Raw genomic sequence first — 12334 nt, forward strand, 5'->3', positions numbered from 1 at the left:
AAAATGATTAATTTTAATACTGATTTGCTCCAAATTTTGCCCAAATATTCTCAACCAAATCATCTTGTTGTATTCATATACAATGTCCCCACCCCCATAGATCATATTCAAAGTATATTGATCCAGTCCTCGTCATTAGTGATTAACACTGATTCAAAGTATGGGGAGAGTTGAAAGTATGGGGAGAGTTAATTTTAATACTGATTCAAAGTATGGGGAGAGTTGAAGGAACAAACACTCATCATTAGTGATTAACAGCAAGTATTACAGAAATTGATGTTAGAAGATGAGTATGACAAAAAAAAAACGATTGCAGGATAGTTACCAAGTGTCTTGGGGTAACAAACCATTTGCTAGCTTACACAACATAAAACTACAACGAATTTGAAGACAGAACAACATCCTTGGTTTGTTTCATCACTGAAGACAGAAACTCTTTGAAAAAACAAACACTCGTCACTGATGATTTGGTTTTTGTGGAGATGTGGGCTGCGGAAAGCACATGGCTTCACTCTAGGATCAAGGGCTCATAGAACAGTCTGTATGCGTCCATGACTTCTAAATACCACATGGCTTCACGATCTGGGCTTCCCGACAGCTCAACCATCTTATGAATCTGGTTTCAGTTACAAACAACAATGTGAATGAGTTAGTATGTAACAGGTTCATATAGCTAGAGGACAACAATGTGAATGAGTTAGTATGTAACAAAAACATATCCATCTACATAATCATGAAAACAGAACAAAAAAGGCATTAATGATCTCTATAACAGAACAAAATCATCTTGAATCTCAATCATTAATACTTAACTCAAGGTTATCAAAGCTATGACAGAACAAAAAACATATCCATCTACATAATCAACAAAAACAGAACAAAATATGAATCAATGATCTCTATAACATAACAAAATCATCTTGAGTCTCAATCATTAATACTTAATCCAAGGTTATGAAAGCTATGACAGAACAAAAACATAAAAAGAAACAGGAAAAGGTACCTGCAAAAGTTCCTTCTCCCGGGAGGCTTTCCACTGTCTAAACTGTTCTGCTTCTTGTTCAACCAGAACCAGCAGACGACGACCTCGCTGTTTCAATCGCCGCAACCAGATCATCATATTTCGCACCAGTCACTTCCTTGACGACCTTGTTGTCCTTCAATATCTTGAATGTTGGAACCACTCTTATTCCTAACTCCTTTGCCAATGGCTGCCACCAATAGAAAAGAGTCAAAAAAAATTCAGCAACAACAAAGGAGAAGTACATAGTAGCGTTGTTGATGAAAGTCTTCTCTTATCTTTAGATACTATCATGGTTCAATAGATAGATATTGGGTTATAGAGCACAAACCCGGTTATCTGGATTGCAGTCAAGCTTTAGAAAGACAACGTCCTCATACTTCTCTGATAAAGCTTTGTACTTGGGAGCAATCACCTTACATGGACCACACCTGCATATACACAAGATATCCAAAGAGACCATCTTCTTTAGTCAGAAGGATTTGAAATCTCTCTTTAAAGAATGACCAACATCAAATTGACTGAATTGATAACATATTAAGTCAAAAAAATTCTTATTTTTGACTTACATCTTCTTCAGGGTGTAATGTGATATGAGCGTAAACCTCATCAGTCTCATGCTCTGCTTTCAACACAACACTAAGAACACGGCAAAGTATCTTCGGAGGAAGATCAAAAACTGGTATCTCTTGATCAACGACTCCTTGATTAGTCGAAGCCACCAACTGTTACATAATAAAAAAAAAACATTCAATTCTTATAATTGAGAAACAAATTAAGAACGATTTGGGAGAGTTGGATCATTCTATACATACTTGTTCCATGTGACCTTGAGGAAAGTAGAAAACTCTTTCACCATAACATGGACACCAAAATCCCTAATTTTCCAACTAACATCAAATAACCCTTATTTGCGATCCTAAATCTAAGAACCCTAATCAGAAAACAATTGTACTACATCTAAGAAACAAACCATGTGATTCCAATTGTTTCAATCTTCTGATTCCAATTTGTGTTCTTGATTCACCGATACAATCGCGAGAGAAAGAGAGAGAGAGGAAAAATAGTAAAATCATTCACCCCCAATATTTTTTTTTTTCATTTTGTATTTTCTGCTCGCCCAACAGACAGCTGACACGTAGCGCCTCTTAACCCACGTTCCAGTATACTATATAAGAGGAGATCTTAGATTTTTTCTTTTATTCTGATTTATTTTTTTGCCCAAATACACTAAGAACCTCCCTAACAACTCCCCGATAAACATGCCCTTAGAGTACCTCCAACGGGGGCTTTTCATACAGTTTCTAACAATTACAATAATAAAAGAAATTGAAAAGGAATGAGAGAAGGAGAGAGTCGTCTCTTGTTTTAGAGATATAAGGGCATCTCCATTGGAAGACTATTATTTTGAGACTCTTATATTTTTGTAATATTAGAAAATGTACTTTTACAAAATTAGAAGTTTTGGTTTGTTAATTAAATTATACTTCTCCAATGGTAAGCTCTAATAATTGGGGTTCTTATTTGAAAAAAAAAATTATTTGTAATTATAATTATAGTCTGGTAAAATAAATTAAAAAGAGAGCTCTATTTCATTAAGAAAGTTTATAATATTTGTGTCATGTGGGAAGCTATAGTTTCTTTATCTCAGCAAACACCCAACACCATTTTCACTAGTCTATATGGGATCCATCAGCAGAACAAGGACCATTCAATTGTTAGAACTTGACGATTTTGGCATCAGCAATCCTCGGCACACTTCAGTCATGTAATCCGTTGGCGATATCTTTTGAGGAGGCAATGTGTTGTTTGCTGCAGCCAGGATCTGTAATTGTTTCATCCCACAAGACATGAGTCTCATCATTAATGCAAACGAGCATCTTAATAGAGAACTAAAAGCATATGATAGAGTCTGAAGTCAGTTCTACCTTGTGAGGTAGTTTACCCCAAACACTTCCTCCATAGTACATGATTGGTCGCTCTGTGAAATAGCAGGTAAACTTGACAATCAGTTCTACTCTATTAGCTGGAATGCAGAGATAAAGGTGGGAACTATAGGTATATGTGATTGCGTTTGGAGCCAACTCAAGCAGAACAAGTGTAACATACAAAAAGGATTAAAAAACTTGGAAGTCCTTAATCTTACCAGATAGATCCACAGTTTGGGTCTGCATTGCAGCTGCCCCTCCTGTTCATTGAACAAATAAAGAAAGTAAATAAGACAAGCACATAAACTGAGTCGCATAAAGTCTGTGAATTTAACATACCATATCTATTAACCAAAGAGATTTCTAAAAGGAGCATGACCAATAAACTAGCACTGACTCATCAGATGTTTAGCAATTAGCATAGCAACAGTTGATACAAGAAGGACCAGACAGTGAGATACAGAGGAAATAATAAACCACTCAAACGAGTAAAGAGATAGTTCAGATTCATACGTTGGCTCAAAAGCTGAGAAGCTTCACTCGTAGAGCAGTCCTTTAGTGGTATTATCCTCTGGGGTTTGACTTCTGAAAGACCCCGACCCGGACGTCCCAGCGTCCGCGGTCACGGCTTCCCCTCGGCCCTATTCCCGGCCGAATATCCTTTAACCCGTCCACTTAGCTTTGGCTCGCGGCCTTGCCTTTGGACCCTTATACGCAGCGGAATATCATATTAACCTTAACTCATCCCTTGGTGCATAGCCATACAACCAACCAACCCCACAGGCTCGCACAGTTTAGGGATGGGGACTTATAGTCCCTTTGGTTCACAGGGATCGGTTGCGCTATCGGCTTCCAGTACCACTCGTGTCCGAAGCTTACCGGACGTACCGTCCGTTGACCTATCCGTCATATCTTGGTACCCCGGTCCACTCGTCGGTCTTGGTATCAGAGCCAGGTCCGATCAAACAATCCGACCCCATAAACGAATCGCCAATCCACGGACCAAGCCGATACTTCCGACTGACTCGTCGACCACCCGACCGATCCATCCGACCTACGGCTCGTATCGTCGATCCTTAGATCGCCCGATCCGACTAGCGATCGAATCACCGGTCGACGCTTGATCGATCTGTCCGTGGACGCAGATCGTCAATGACCATTCGATCGGTCTGACACTATGATCGAACCGTCGGTCATCCTGCGGTCAGTTCGACTCTTCGGATGAAACACCGCTTATCCCACGATCGGCTCGGCCCGATTACCGACCCGTCGCTCGTCTCATCGTACCTTCGATAGAGAGGTAGCGTGCGCATCAGTTCAGACGAGAATACTCGCCGAGCCGCACCCCCTTTTCTACTTAGGCTTTAATGGACGATGGAAGGATGATGGTTGGTGTCCTGGAATGAAGGCAACGCCCTCTATTTATAGGGTTCTGGCCGAAGTCTTGGTCCCAAAAGGTACCTGTCCGACGAGACCCTTCGATCGTGTACGTTCGCTCGCACACGTTCGGCCGTGCCTGTCCGGCCGTGCCTGTTCGGCCATGACCGATCGTCCGTGTCGGTTCGGTCATGCCTCTTCGGTCGCGCCTGTTCGGTCGTGCCTATTCGGTCACGACACCTGTTCGGTCACGACACCTGCCCGGTCGTGCCTATTCGGTCACGACACCTGTTCGGTCACGCCTGTCCAGTCGTGCCTATTCGGTCGTGCCTATTCGATCACGACTGTTCGTCCATACCCGTTCGTCACCGCGTCCCATGACCGAACTCCCAGCAACCAGCTTACTCGTTCACTGGCCACTACTGTCCAGCTGGTCGAGCTTCCTGGCAGCTGGTCGAGCTAGTGGCAGCTGACTGGCAGCTGGTCGAGCTGACGTTAGCTGCCCGGTAGCTATCCGCAGCTGGCCGAGAGCTGTCCGTAGCTGAGCTAACTTGTTCATCGAACATGTTCAGCTCGTACAGCTCATATTCTAGCTAGTTGAGCTAGTAGCTTAGCTACTTAAGCTCAGCTAGCGATCAATTTCCTTAAAACAAATTGCCCCCCTTTAGGAGCGCGGGACGTGGGCGTTACAAGTCTACCCCCCCTTAAAATGAATTCGTCCTCGAATTCGGTGGATTTAGTAATTCTCGACCTTTGGTCGCTGTTTCCCGACCTTTTGGTCGATATTTCCTGACCGTGGTCCTTACCGGACGCGGTCTTAATTCCCGACCTTCTGGTCGATATCTCCCGACCTGCTGGTCGATATGCTATGTGTTCGACGTTTTGAACAAATGCTCGATTCACGGTGCATCGTGGCGAACACATTCCCGTTCCCAAGCATGCTTTCGGTCTTATCAGCGATTTCCATTTTGTCCGAACACATAGCACAATCGCATACGTCCCCACAGGATCGCGCATGCTCTGATACCAACTTGAAAGACCCCGACCGGGACGTCCCAGCGTCCGCGGTCACGGCTTCCCCTCGGCCCTATTCCCGGCCGAATATCCTTTAACCCGTCCACTTAGCTTTGGCTCGCGGCCTTGCCTTTGGACTTTTATACGCAGCGGAATATCATATTAACCTTAACCCATCCCTTGGTGCATAGCCATACAACCAACCAACCCCACAGGCTCGCACAGTTTAGGGATGGGGACTTATAGTCCCTTCGGTTCACAGGGATCGGTTGCGCTATTGGCTTCCCGTACCACTCGTGTCCGAAGCTTACCGGACGTACCGTCCGTTGACCTATCGGTCATATCTTGGTACTCCGGTCGACTCGTCGGTCTTGGTATCAGAGCCAGGTCCGATCAAACGATCCGACCCCATAATCGAATCGCTAATCCACGGACCAAGCCGATACTTCCGACTGACTCGTCGACCACCCGACCGATCCATCCGACCTACGGCTCGTATCGTCGATCCTTAGATCGCCCGATCCGACTAGCGATCGAATCACCGGTCGACGCTTGATCGATCTGTCCGTGGACGCAGATCGTCAATGACCATTCGATCGGTCTGACACTATGATCGAACCGTCGGTCATCCTGCGGTCAGTTCGACTCTTCGGATGAAACACCGCTTATCCCACGATCGGCTCGGCCCGATTACCGACCCGTCGCTCGTCTCATCGTACCTTCGATAGAGAGGTAGCGTGCGCATCAGTTCAGACGAGAATACTCGCTGAGCCGCACCCCCTTTTCTACTTAGGCTTTAATGGACGATGGAAGGATGATGGTTGGTGTCCTGGAATGAAGGCAACGCCCTCTATTTATAGGGTTCTGGCCGAAGTCTTGGTCCCAAAAGGTACCTGTCCGACGAGACCCTTCGATCGTGTACGTTCGCTCGCACACGTTCGGCCGTGCCTGTCCGGCCGTGCCTGTTCGGCCATGACCGATCGTCCGTGTCGGTTCGGTCATGCCTCTTCGGTCGCGCCTGTTCGGTCGTGCCTATTCGGTCACGACACCTGTTCGGTCACGACACCTGCCCGGTCGTGCCTATTCGGTCACGACACCTGTTCGGTCACGCCTGTCCAGTCGTGCCTATTCGGTCGTGCCTATTCGATCACGACTGTTCGTCCATACCCGTTCGTCACCGCGTCCCATGACCGAACTCCCAGCAACCAGCTTACTCGTTCACTGGCCACTACTGTCCAGCTGGTCGAGCTTCCTGGCAGCTGGTCGAGCTAGTGGCAGCTGACTGGCAGCTGGTCGAGCTGACGTTAGCTGCCCGGTAGCTATCCGCAGCTGGCCGAGAGCTGTCCGTAGCTGAGCTAACTTGTTCATCGAACATGTTCAGCTCGTACAGCTCATATTCTAGCTAGTTGAGCTAGTAGCTTAGCTACTTAAGCTCAGCTAGCGATCAATTTCCTTAAAACAAATTGCCCCCCTTTAGGAGCGCGGGACGTGGGCGTTACAAGTCTACCCCCCCTTAAAATGAATTCGTCCTCGAATTCGGTGGATTTAGTAATTCTCGACCTTTGGTCGCTGTTTCCCGACCTTTTGGTCGATATTTCCTGACCGTGGTCCTTACCGGACGCGGTCTTAATTCCCGACCTTCTGGTCGATATCTCCCGACCTGCTGGTCGATATGCTATGTGTTCGACGTTTTGAACAAATGCTCGATTCACGGTGCATCGTGGCGAACACATTCCCGTTCCCAAGCATGCTTTCGGTCTTATCAGCGATTTCCATTTTGTCCGAACACATAGCACAATCGCATACGTCCCCACAGGATCGCGCATGCTCTGATACCAACTTGAAAGACCCCGACCGGGACGTCCCAGCGTCCGCGGTCACGGCTTCCCCTCGGCCCTATTCCCGGCCGAATATCCTTTAACCCGTCCACTTAGCTTTGGCTCGCGGCCTTGCCTTTGGACTTTTATACGCAGCGGAATATCATATTAACCTTAACCCATCCCTTGGTGCATAGCCATACAACCAACCAACCCCACAGGCTCGCACAGTTTAGGGATGGGGACTTATAGTCCCTTCGGTTCACAGGGATCGGTTGCGCTATTGGCTTCCCGTACCACTCGTGTCCGAAGCTTACCGGACGTACCGTCCGTTGACCTATCGGTCATATCTTGGTACTCCGGTCGACTCGTCGGTCTTGGTATCAGAGCCAGGTCCGATCAAACGATCCGACCCCATAATCGAATCGCTAATCCACGGACCAAGCCGATACTTCCGACTGACTCGTCGACCACCCGACCGATCCATCCGACCTATGGCTCGTATCGTCGATCCTTAGATCGCCCAATCCGACTAGCGATCGAATCACCGGTCGACGCTTGATCGATCTGTGTGTGGACGCAGATCGTCAATGACCATTCGATCGGTCCGACACTATGATCGAACCGTCGGTCATCCTGCGGTCAGTTCGACTCTTCGGACGAAACACCGCTTATCCCACGATCGGCTCGGCCCGATTACCGACCCGTCGCTCGTCTCATCGTACCTTCGATAGAGAGGTAGCGTGCGCATCAGTTCAGACGAGAATACTCGGCGAGCCGCACCCCCTTTTCTACTTAGGCTTTAATGGACGATGGAAGGATGATGGTTGGTGTCCTGGAATGAAGGCAACGCCCTCTATTTATAGGGTTCTGGCCGAAGTCTTGGTCCCAAAAGGTATCTGTCCGACGAGACCCTTCGATCGTGTACGTTCGCTCGCACATGTTCGGCCGTGCCTGTCCGGCCGTGCTTGTTCGGCCATGACCGATCGTCCGTGTCGGTTCGGTCATGCCTCTTCGGTCGCGCCTGTTCGGTCGTGCCTATTCGGTCACGACACCTGTTCGGTCTCGACACCTGTTCGGTCACGACACCTGCCCGGTCGTGCCTATTCGGTCATGACACCTGTTCGGTCACGCCTGTCCAGTCGTGCCTATTCGGTCGTGCCTGTTCGATCACGACTATTCGTCCATACCCGTTCGTCACCGCGTCCCATGACCGAGCTCCCAGCACCCAGCTTACTCGTTCACTAGCCACTACTGTCCAGCTGGTCGAGCTTCCTGGCAGCTGGTCGAGCTAGTGGCAGCTGACTGGCAGCTTGTCGAGCTGACGTTAGCTGCCCGATAGCTGTCCGCAGCTGGCCGAGAGCTGTCCGTAGCTGAGCTAAATTGTTCATCGAACACGTTCAGCTCGTACAGCTCATATTCTAGCTAGTTGAGCTAGTAGCTTAGCTACTTAAGCTCAGCTAGCGATCAATTTCCTTAAAACAAATTGCCCCCCTTTAGGAGCGCGGGACGCGGGCGTTACAAGTCTACCCCCCTTAAAATGAATTCGTCCTCGAATTCGGTGGGTTTAGTAATTCTCGACCTTTGGTCGCTGTTTCCCGACCTTTTGGTCGATATTTCCTAACCGTGGTCCTAACCGGACGCGGTCTTAATTCTCGACCTTTTGGTCGATATGCTATGTGTTCAACGTTTTGAACAAACGCTCGATTCACGGTGCATCGTGGCGAACACATTCCCGTTCCCAAGCATGCTTTCGGTCTTATCAGCGATTTCCATTTTGTCCGAACACATAGCACAATCGCATACGTCCTCACAGGATCGCGCATGCTCTGATACCAACTTGAAAGACCCCGACCCGGACGTCCCAGCGTCCGCGGTCACGGCTTCCCCTTGGCCCTATTCCTGGCCGAATATCCTTTAACCCGTCCACTTAGCTTTGGCTCGCGGCCTTGCCTTTAGACCTTTATACGCAGCGGAATATCATATTAACCTTAACCCATCCCTTGGTGCATAGCCATACAACCAACCAACCCCACAGGCTCGCACAGTTTAGGGATGGGGACTTATAGTCCCTTCGGTTCACAGGGATCGGTTGCGCTATCGGCTTCCCGTACCACTCGTGTCCGAAGCTTACCGGACGTACCGTCCGTTGACCTATCGGTCATATCTTGGTACCCCGGTCGACTCGTCGGTCTTGGTATCAGAGCCAAGTCCGATCAAACGATCCGACCCCATAATCGAATCGCCAATCCACGGACCAAGCCGATACTTCCGACTGACTCGTCGACCACCCGACCAATCCATCCGACCTACGGCTTGTATCATCGATCCTTAGATCGCCCGATCCGACTAGCAATCGAATCACCGGTCGACGCTTGATCGATCCGTCCATGGACGCAGATCGTCAATGACCATTCGATCGGTCCGACACTATGATCGAACCGTTGGTCATCCTGCGGTCAGTTCGAGTCTTCGGACGAAACACCGCTTATCCCACGATCGGCTCGGCCCGATTACCGACCCGTCGCTCGTCTCATCGTACCTTCGATAGAGAGGTAGCGTGCGCATCAGTTCAGACGAGAATACTCGCCGAGCCGCACCCCCTTTTCTACTTAGGCTTTGATGGACGATGGAAGGTTGATGGTTGGTGTCCTGGAATGAAGGCAACGCCCTCTATTTATAGGGTTCTGGCCGAAGTCTTGGTCCCAAAAGGTACCTGTCCGACGAGACCCTTCGATCGTGTACGTTCGCTCGCACACGTTCGCCCGTGCCTGTCCGGCCGTGCCTGTTCGGCCGTGCCTGTCCGGCCGTGCCTGTTCGGCCATGACCAATCGTCCGTGTCGGTTCGGTCATGCCTCTTCGGTCGCGCCTGTTCGGTCGTGCCTATTCGGTCACGACACCTGTTCGGTCTCGACACCTATTCGGTCACGACACCTGCCCGGTCGTGCCTATTCGGTCACGACACCTGTTCGGTCACGCCTGTCCAGTCGTGCCTCGGTCGTGCCTGTTCGATCACGACTGTTCGTCCATACCCGTTCGTCACCGCGTCCCATGACCGAGCTCCCAGCACCCAGCTTACTCGTTCACTGGCCACTACTGTCCAGCTGGTCGAGCTTCCTGGCAGCTGGTCGAGCTAGTGGCAGCTGACTGGCAGCTGGTCGAGCTGACGTTAGCTGCCCGATAGCTGTCCGCAGCTGGCCGAGAGCTGTCCGTAGCTGAGCTAACTTGTTCATCGAACACGTTCAGCTCGTACAGCTCATATTCTAGCTAGTTGAGCTAGTAGCTTAGCTACTTAAACTCAGCTACCGATCAATTTCCTTAAAACAAATTGCCCCCCCTTTAGGAGCGCGGGACGCGGGCGTTACAACTTCCTTCTGAGGACCAGTAGCAAGAGGCTGATTTCGCTCACCATCCTTGTTCTGTTGGCTTCTTGTTTGATCTGCATTTCACTCTTTCTTTAGCTAAGAACAATATCATAACGAGCAAAACTTGATATAGCTCAACGGAAGGTGCTTTTTTTCAAGAAAACAGGCGTAAAAATGGATCAAGAACACACATTGGGAGATAGATCAACCAGAGAATATGCAAATTAAAGAGAGAGCGAGATCTAAATACCAGGCTCTACCCTAATATATCACTTTCTTTGAACGATTCTTGACGTTACCCAATCACAATGTTTATAGATTCCGGTGCAATCAATTACTTCTCTTCCTCGAACAATCAATGATTCTAAGCTATAACCTTCATAGAACCAGATCGGAGGACATACATGATCGGAGAATCATCATCTACCATCAAGAACCCTAATTTTCGAAAATCGAATCCCTAATTTCTAAATCATTATAAAACAAGCCATCATACAAATAGAAACATGAAATTACCATCAGATGGAGATTGATGAACCATCGGCTTTGGTAGAGAAGACTCTCAAATCTCTCGTCGATTGCTTAATCAACACCTCCGACTGAAGATTGTTTGATCAGTAGTTTGATTCGAGATTTGTTAATCAATCAACAAGATAAAAAATGAAGCAAAATTTCTCTCCGTTGGGAGAAATATCGCGAAGTCGAAGAGATGGAAGAGATGGAGAAAGAAGAGGAAAAAAATAAATTGTTTTTTTTATATAATAAATTTGACCAATTAAATACAGACAGCACACTAACTCTTCCCAACAAGAGTCGATGTTAAAACTTACTAAACAAGAGCCAACTCTTGTTGTTTTATCATTTTTGATTTATTTTTAATCTCAAATAAAATAATAATCTTGCTAAAAATCCTGCTAAAGTCACCAATGGACTTGCTCTAAGAAACGTCGTTTACCACTTGTTATATATGACTAGTTAATTTTTATTTTTGTTATTTAAAATTTAAATAAATAATTTATTTATTATAATATGATTAAATTAATAGATTGAAGAGACTCATACCTTCTCTCAACGTTGATGAAAAATTGAAGCACAAGAAAGTTGAATTCTCTCCAGCGTGTGGTTTCCTTAAGATTTCTAAGCTAACCGGAACGTACCTGAACAACTCCGCCGGAGAAAGCTGCGGGGAAAAGGAGCAAAAACGAAGCTGACGAGAAATTGTTTAGGGCTTCAATCTCTCTACTGATTGTCTACTAAGAAACTTACCTTTCTGATTCCAATTGATTCAATCTCTCTCTACCGATTTAATCGGCTCCAACTTCAAACCGCATCCATTTCCAACTGTTACTCGATTCTTTCTTTGGTGATTGGCTTCCAAATCGCCTTTGCTATTTATCTCTTTCTTTCCATTCCCTTCGAATCCATACAGTTCCTTGGAAAAATTAATCGAGGAAGAAATGTTTTTTTTTCTCTTTTGTTTTATTATTTCAACCAATAGAATTGGGACACGTAGCGCCTCTTAAACATATATTCGGTCTCTTATATAAGGGGAGATCTTCCCATTTTTTCCATTTCTGATTTATTTTTTTTCTTCTTTTTAATTAGAACTCTCTTTAAATTCTCTTAAATCCCCCGATAAACAAGGTCTGATGCCCTTAGATCATAGGGATCTTTTACCGAACCTTTTTAAGATTCACGGGTATAACTAAAGGCACCGTCCTAGAGTTGGGTCACTAGTTTATGACTATTCATCTTTTTTTCATGCATTTTTTTTTTTTTTTTTTTTTTGCTAATCGGAATTTAATAAGCTCA

At 46.7% G+C, this 12334-nt stretch overlaps 2 protein-coding genes across 3 annotated transcripts; both read right to left on the minus strand.

Moving 5' to 3' along the window:
- Positions 1-222: 222 nt before the first annotated feature.
- Positions 223-2107, minus strand: LOC104786838 (thioredoxin F1, chloroplastic-like). 2 transcript variants are annotated; one of them, XM_087452840.1, is made up of 5 exons: positions 1837-2107; positions 1591-1746; positions 1353-1452; positions 1004-1211; positions 223-616 (listed from the first exon to the last, which is right to left on the minus strand). In XM_087452840.1, exons 2-4 carry the CDS (start codon positions 1638-1640, stop codon positions 1062-1064), a joined length of 300 nt encoding a protein of 99 aa, XP_087308966.1. In that variant the 5' UTR covers positions 1641-1746; positions 1837-2107; the 3' UTR covers positions 223-616; positions 1004-1061. The 2 variants fall into 2 exon arrangements, with proteins under 2 accessions (XP_087308966.1, XP_087308965.1); XM_087452839.1 differs by having other exon boundaries at positions 479-616; positions 1995-2069.
- A 490-nt stretch (positions 2108-2597) lies between these two features.
- On the minus strand, positions 2598-3859 carry LOC104786840 (uncharacterized). The gene is made up of 5 exons (XM_087512346.1): positions 3838-3859; positions 3463-3534; positions 3168-3209; positions 2950-3002; positions 2598-2846 (listed from the first exon to the last, which is right to left on the minus strand). Exons 1-5 carry the CDS (start codon positions 3857-3859, stop codon positions 2733-2735), a joined length of 303 nt encoding a protein of 100 aa, XP_087368472.1. The 3' UTR covers positions 2598-2732.
- Positions 3860-12334: the final 8475 nt, after the last annotated feature.

The sequence above is a fragment of the Camelina sativa genome, chromosome 5 (assembly GCF_030686135.1).
Source record: "Camelina sativa cultivar CO46 ecotype springtype chromosome 5, ASM3068613v1".
NCBI lineage: Eukaryota > Viridiplantae > Streptophyta > Magnoliopsida > Brassicales > Brassicaceae > Camelina > Camelina sativa.

What these genes read in the sequence shown, in the direction of transcription:
- LOC104786838 (XM_087452840.1), bottom strand. Translation starts at nt 1,640, where the DNA reads ATGAGACTGATGAGGTTTACGCTCATATCACATTACACCCTGAAGAAG. An exon ending in CATTACACCCTGAAGAAGAT is followed by an intron (nt 1,453 to 1,590) that starts GTAAGTCAAAAA and finishes GTGTATATGCAG; the next exon opens with GTGTGGTCCATGTAAGGTGA. An exon ending in ACTGCAATCCAGATAACCGG is followed by an intron (nt 1,212 to 1,352) that starts GTTTGTGCTCTA and finishes TATTGGTGGCAG; the next exon opens with CCATTGGCAAAGGAGTTAGG.
- LOC104786840 (XM_087512346.1), bottom strand. Translation starts at nt 3,859, where the DNA reads ATGACGGATAGGTCAACGGACG. An exon ending in CCAAACTGTGGATCTATCTG is followed by an intron (nt 3,003 to 3,167) that starts GTAAGATTAAGG and finishes GCTATTTCACAG; the next exon opens with AGCGACCAATCATGTACTAT. An exon ending in GGGGTAAACTACCTCACAAG is followed by an intron (nt 2,847 to 2,949) that starts GTAGAACTGACT and finishes AAACAATTACAG; the next exon opens with ATCCTGGCTGCAGCAAACAA.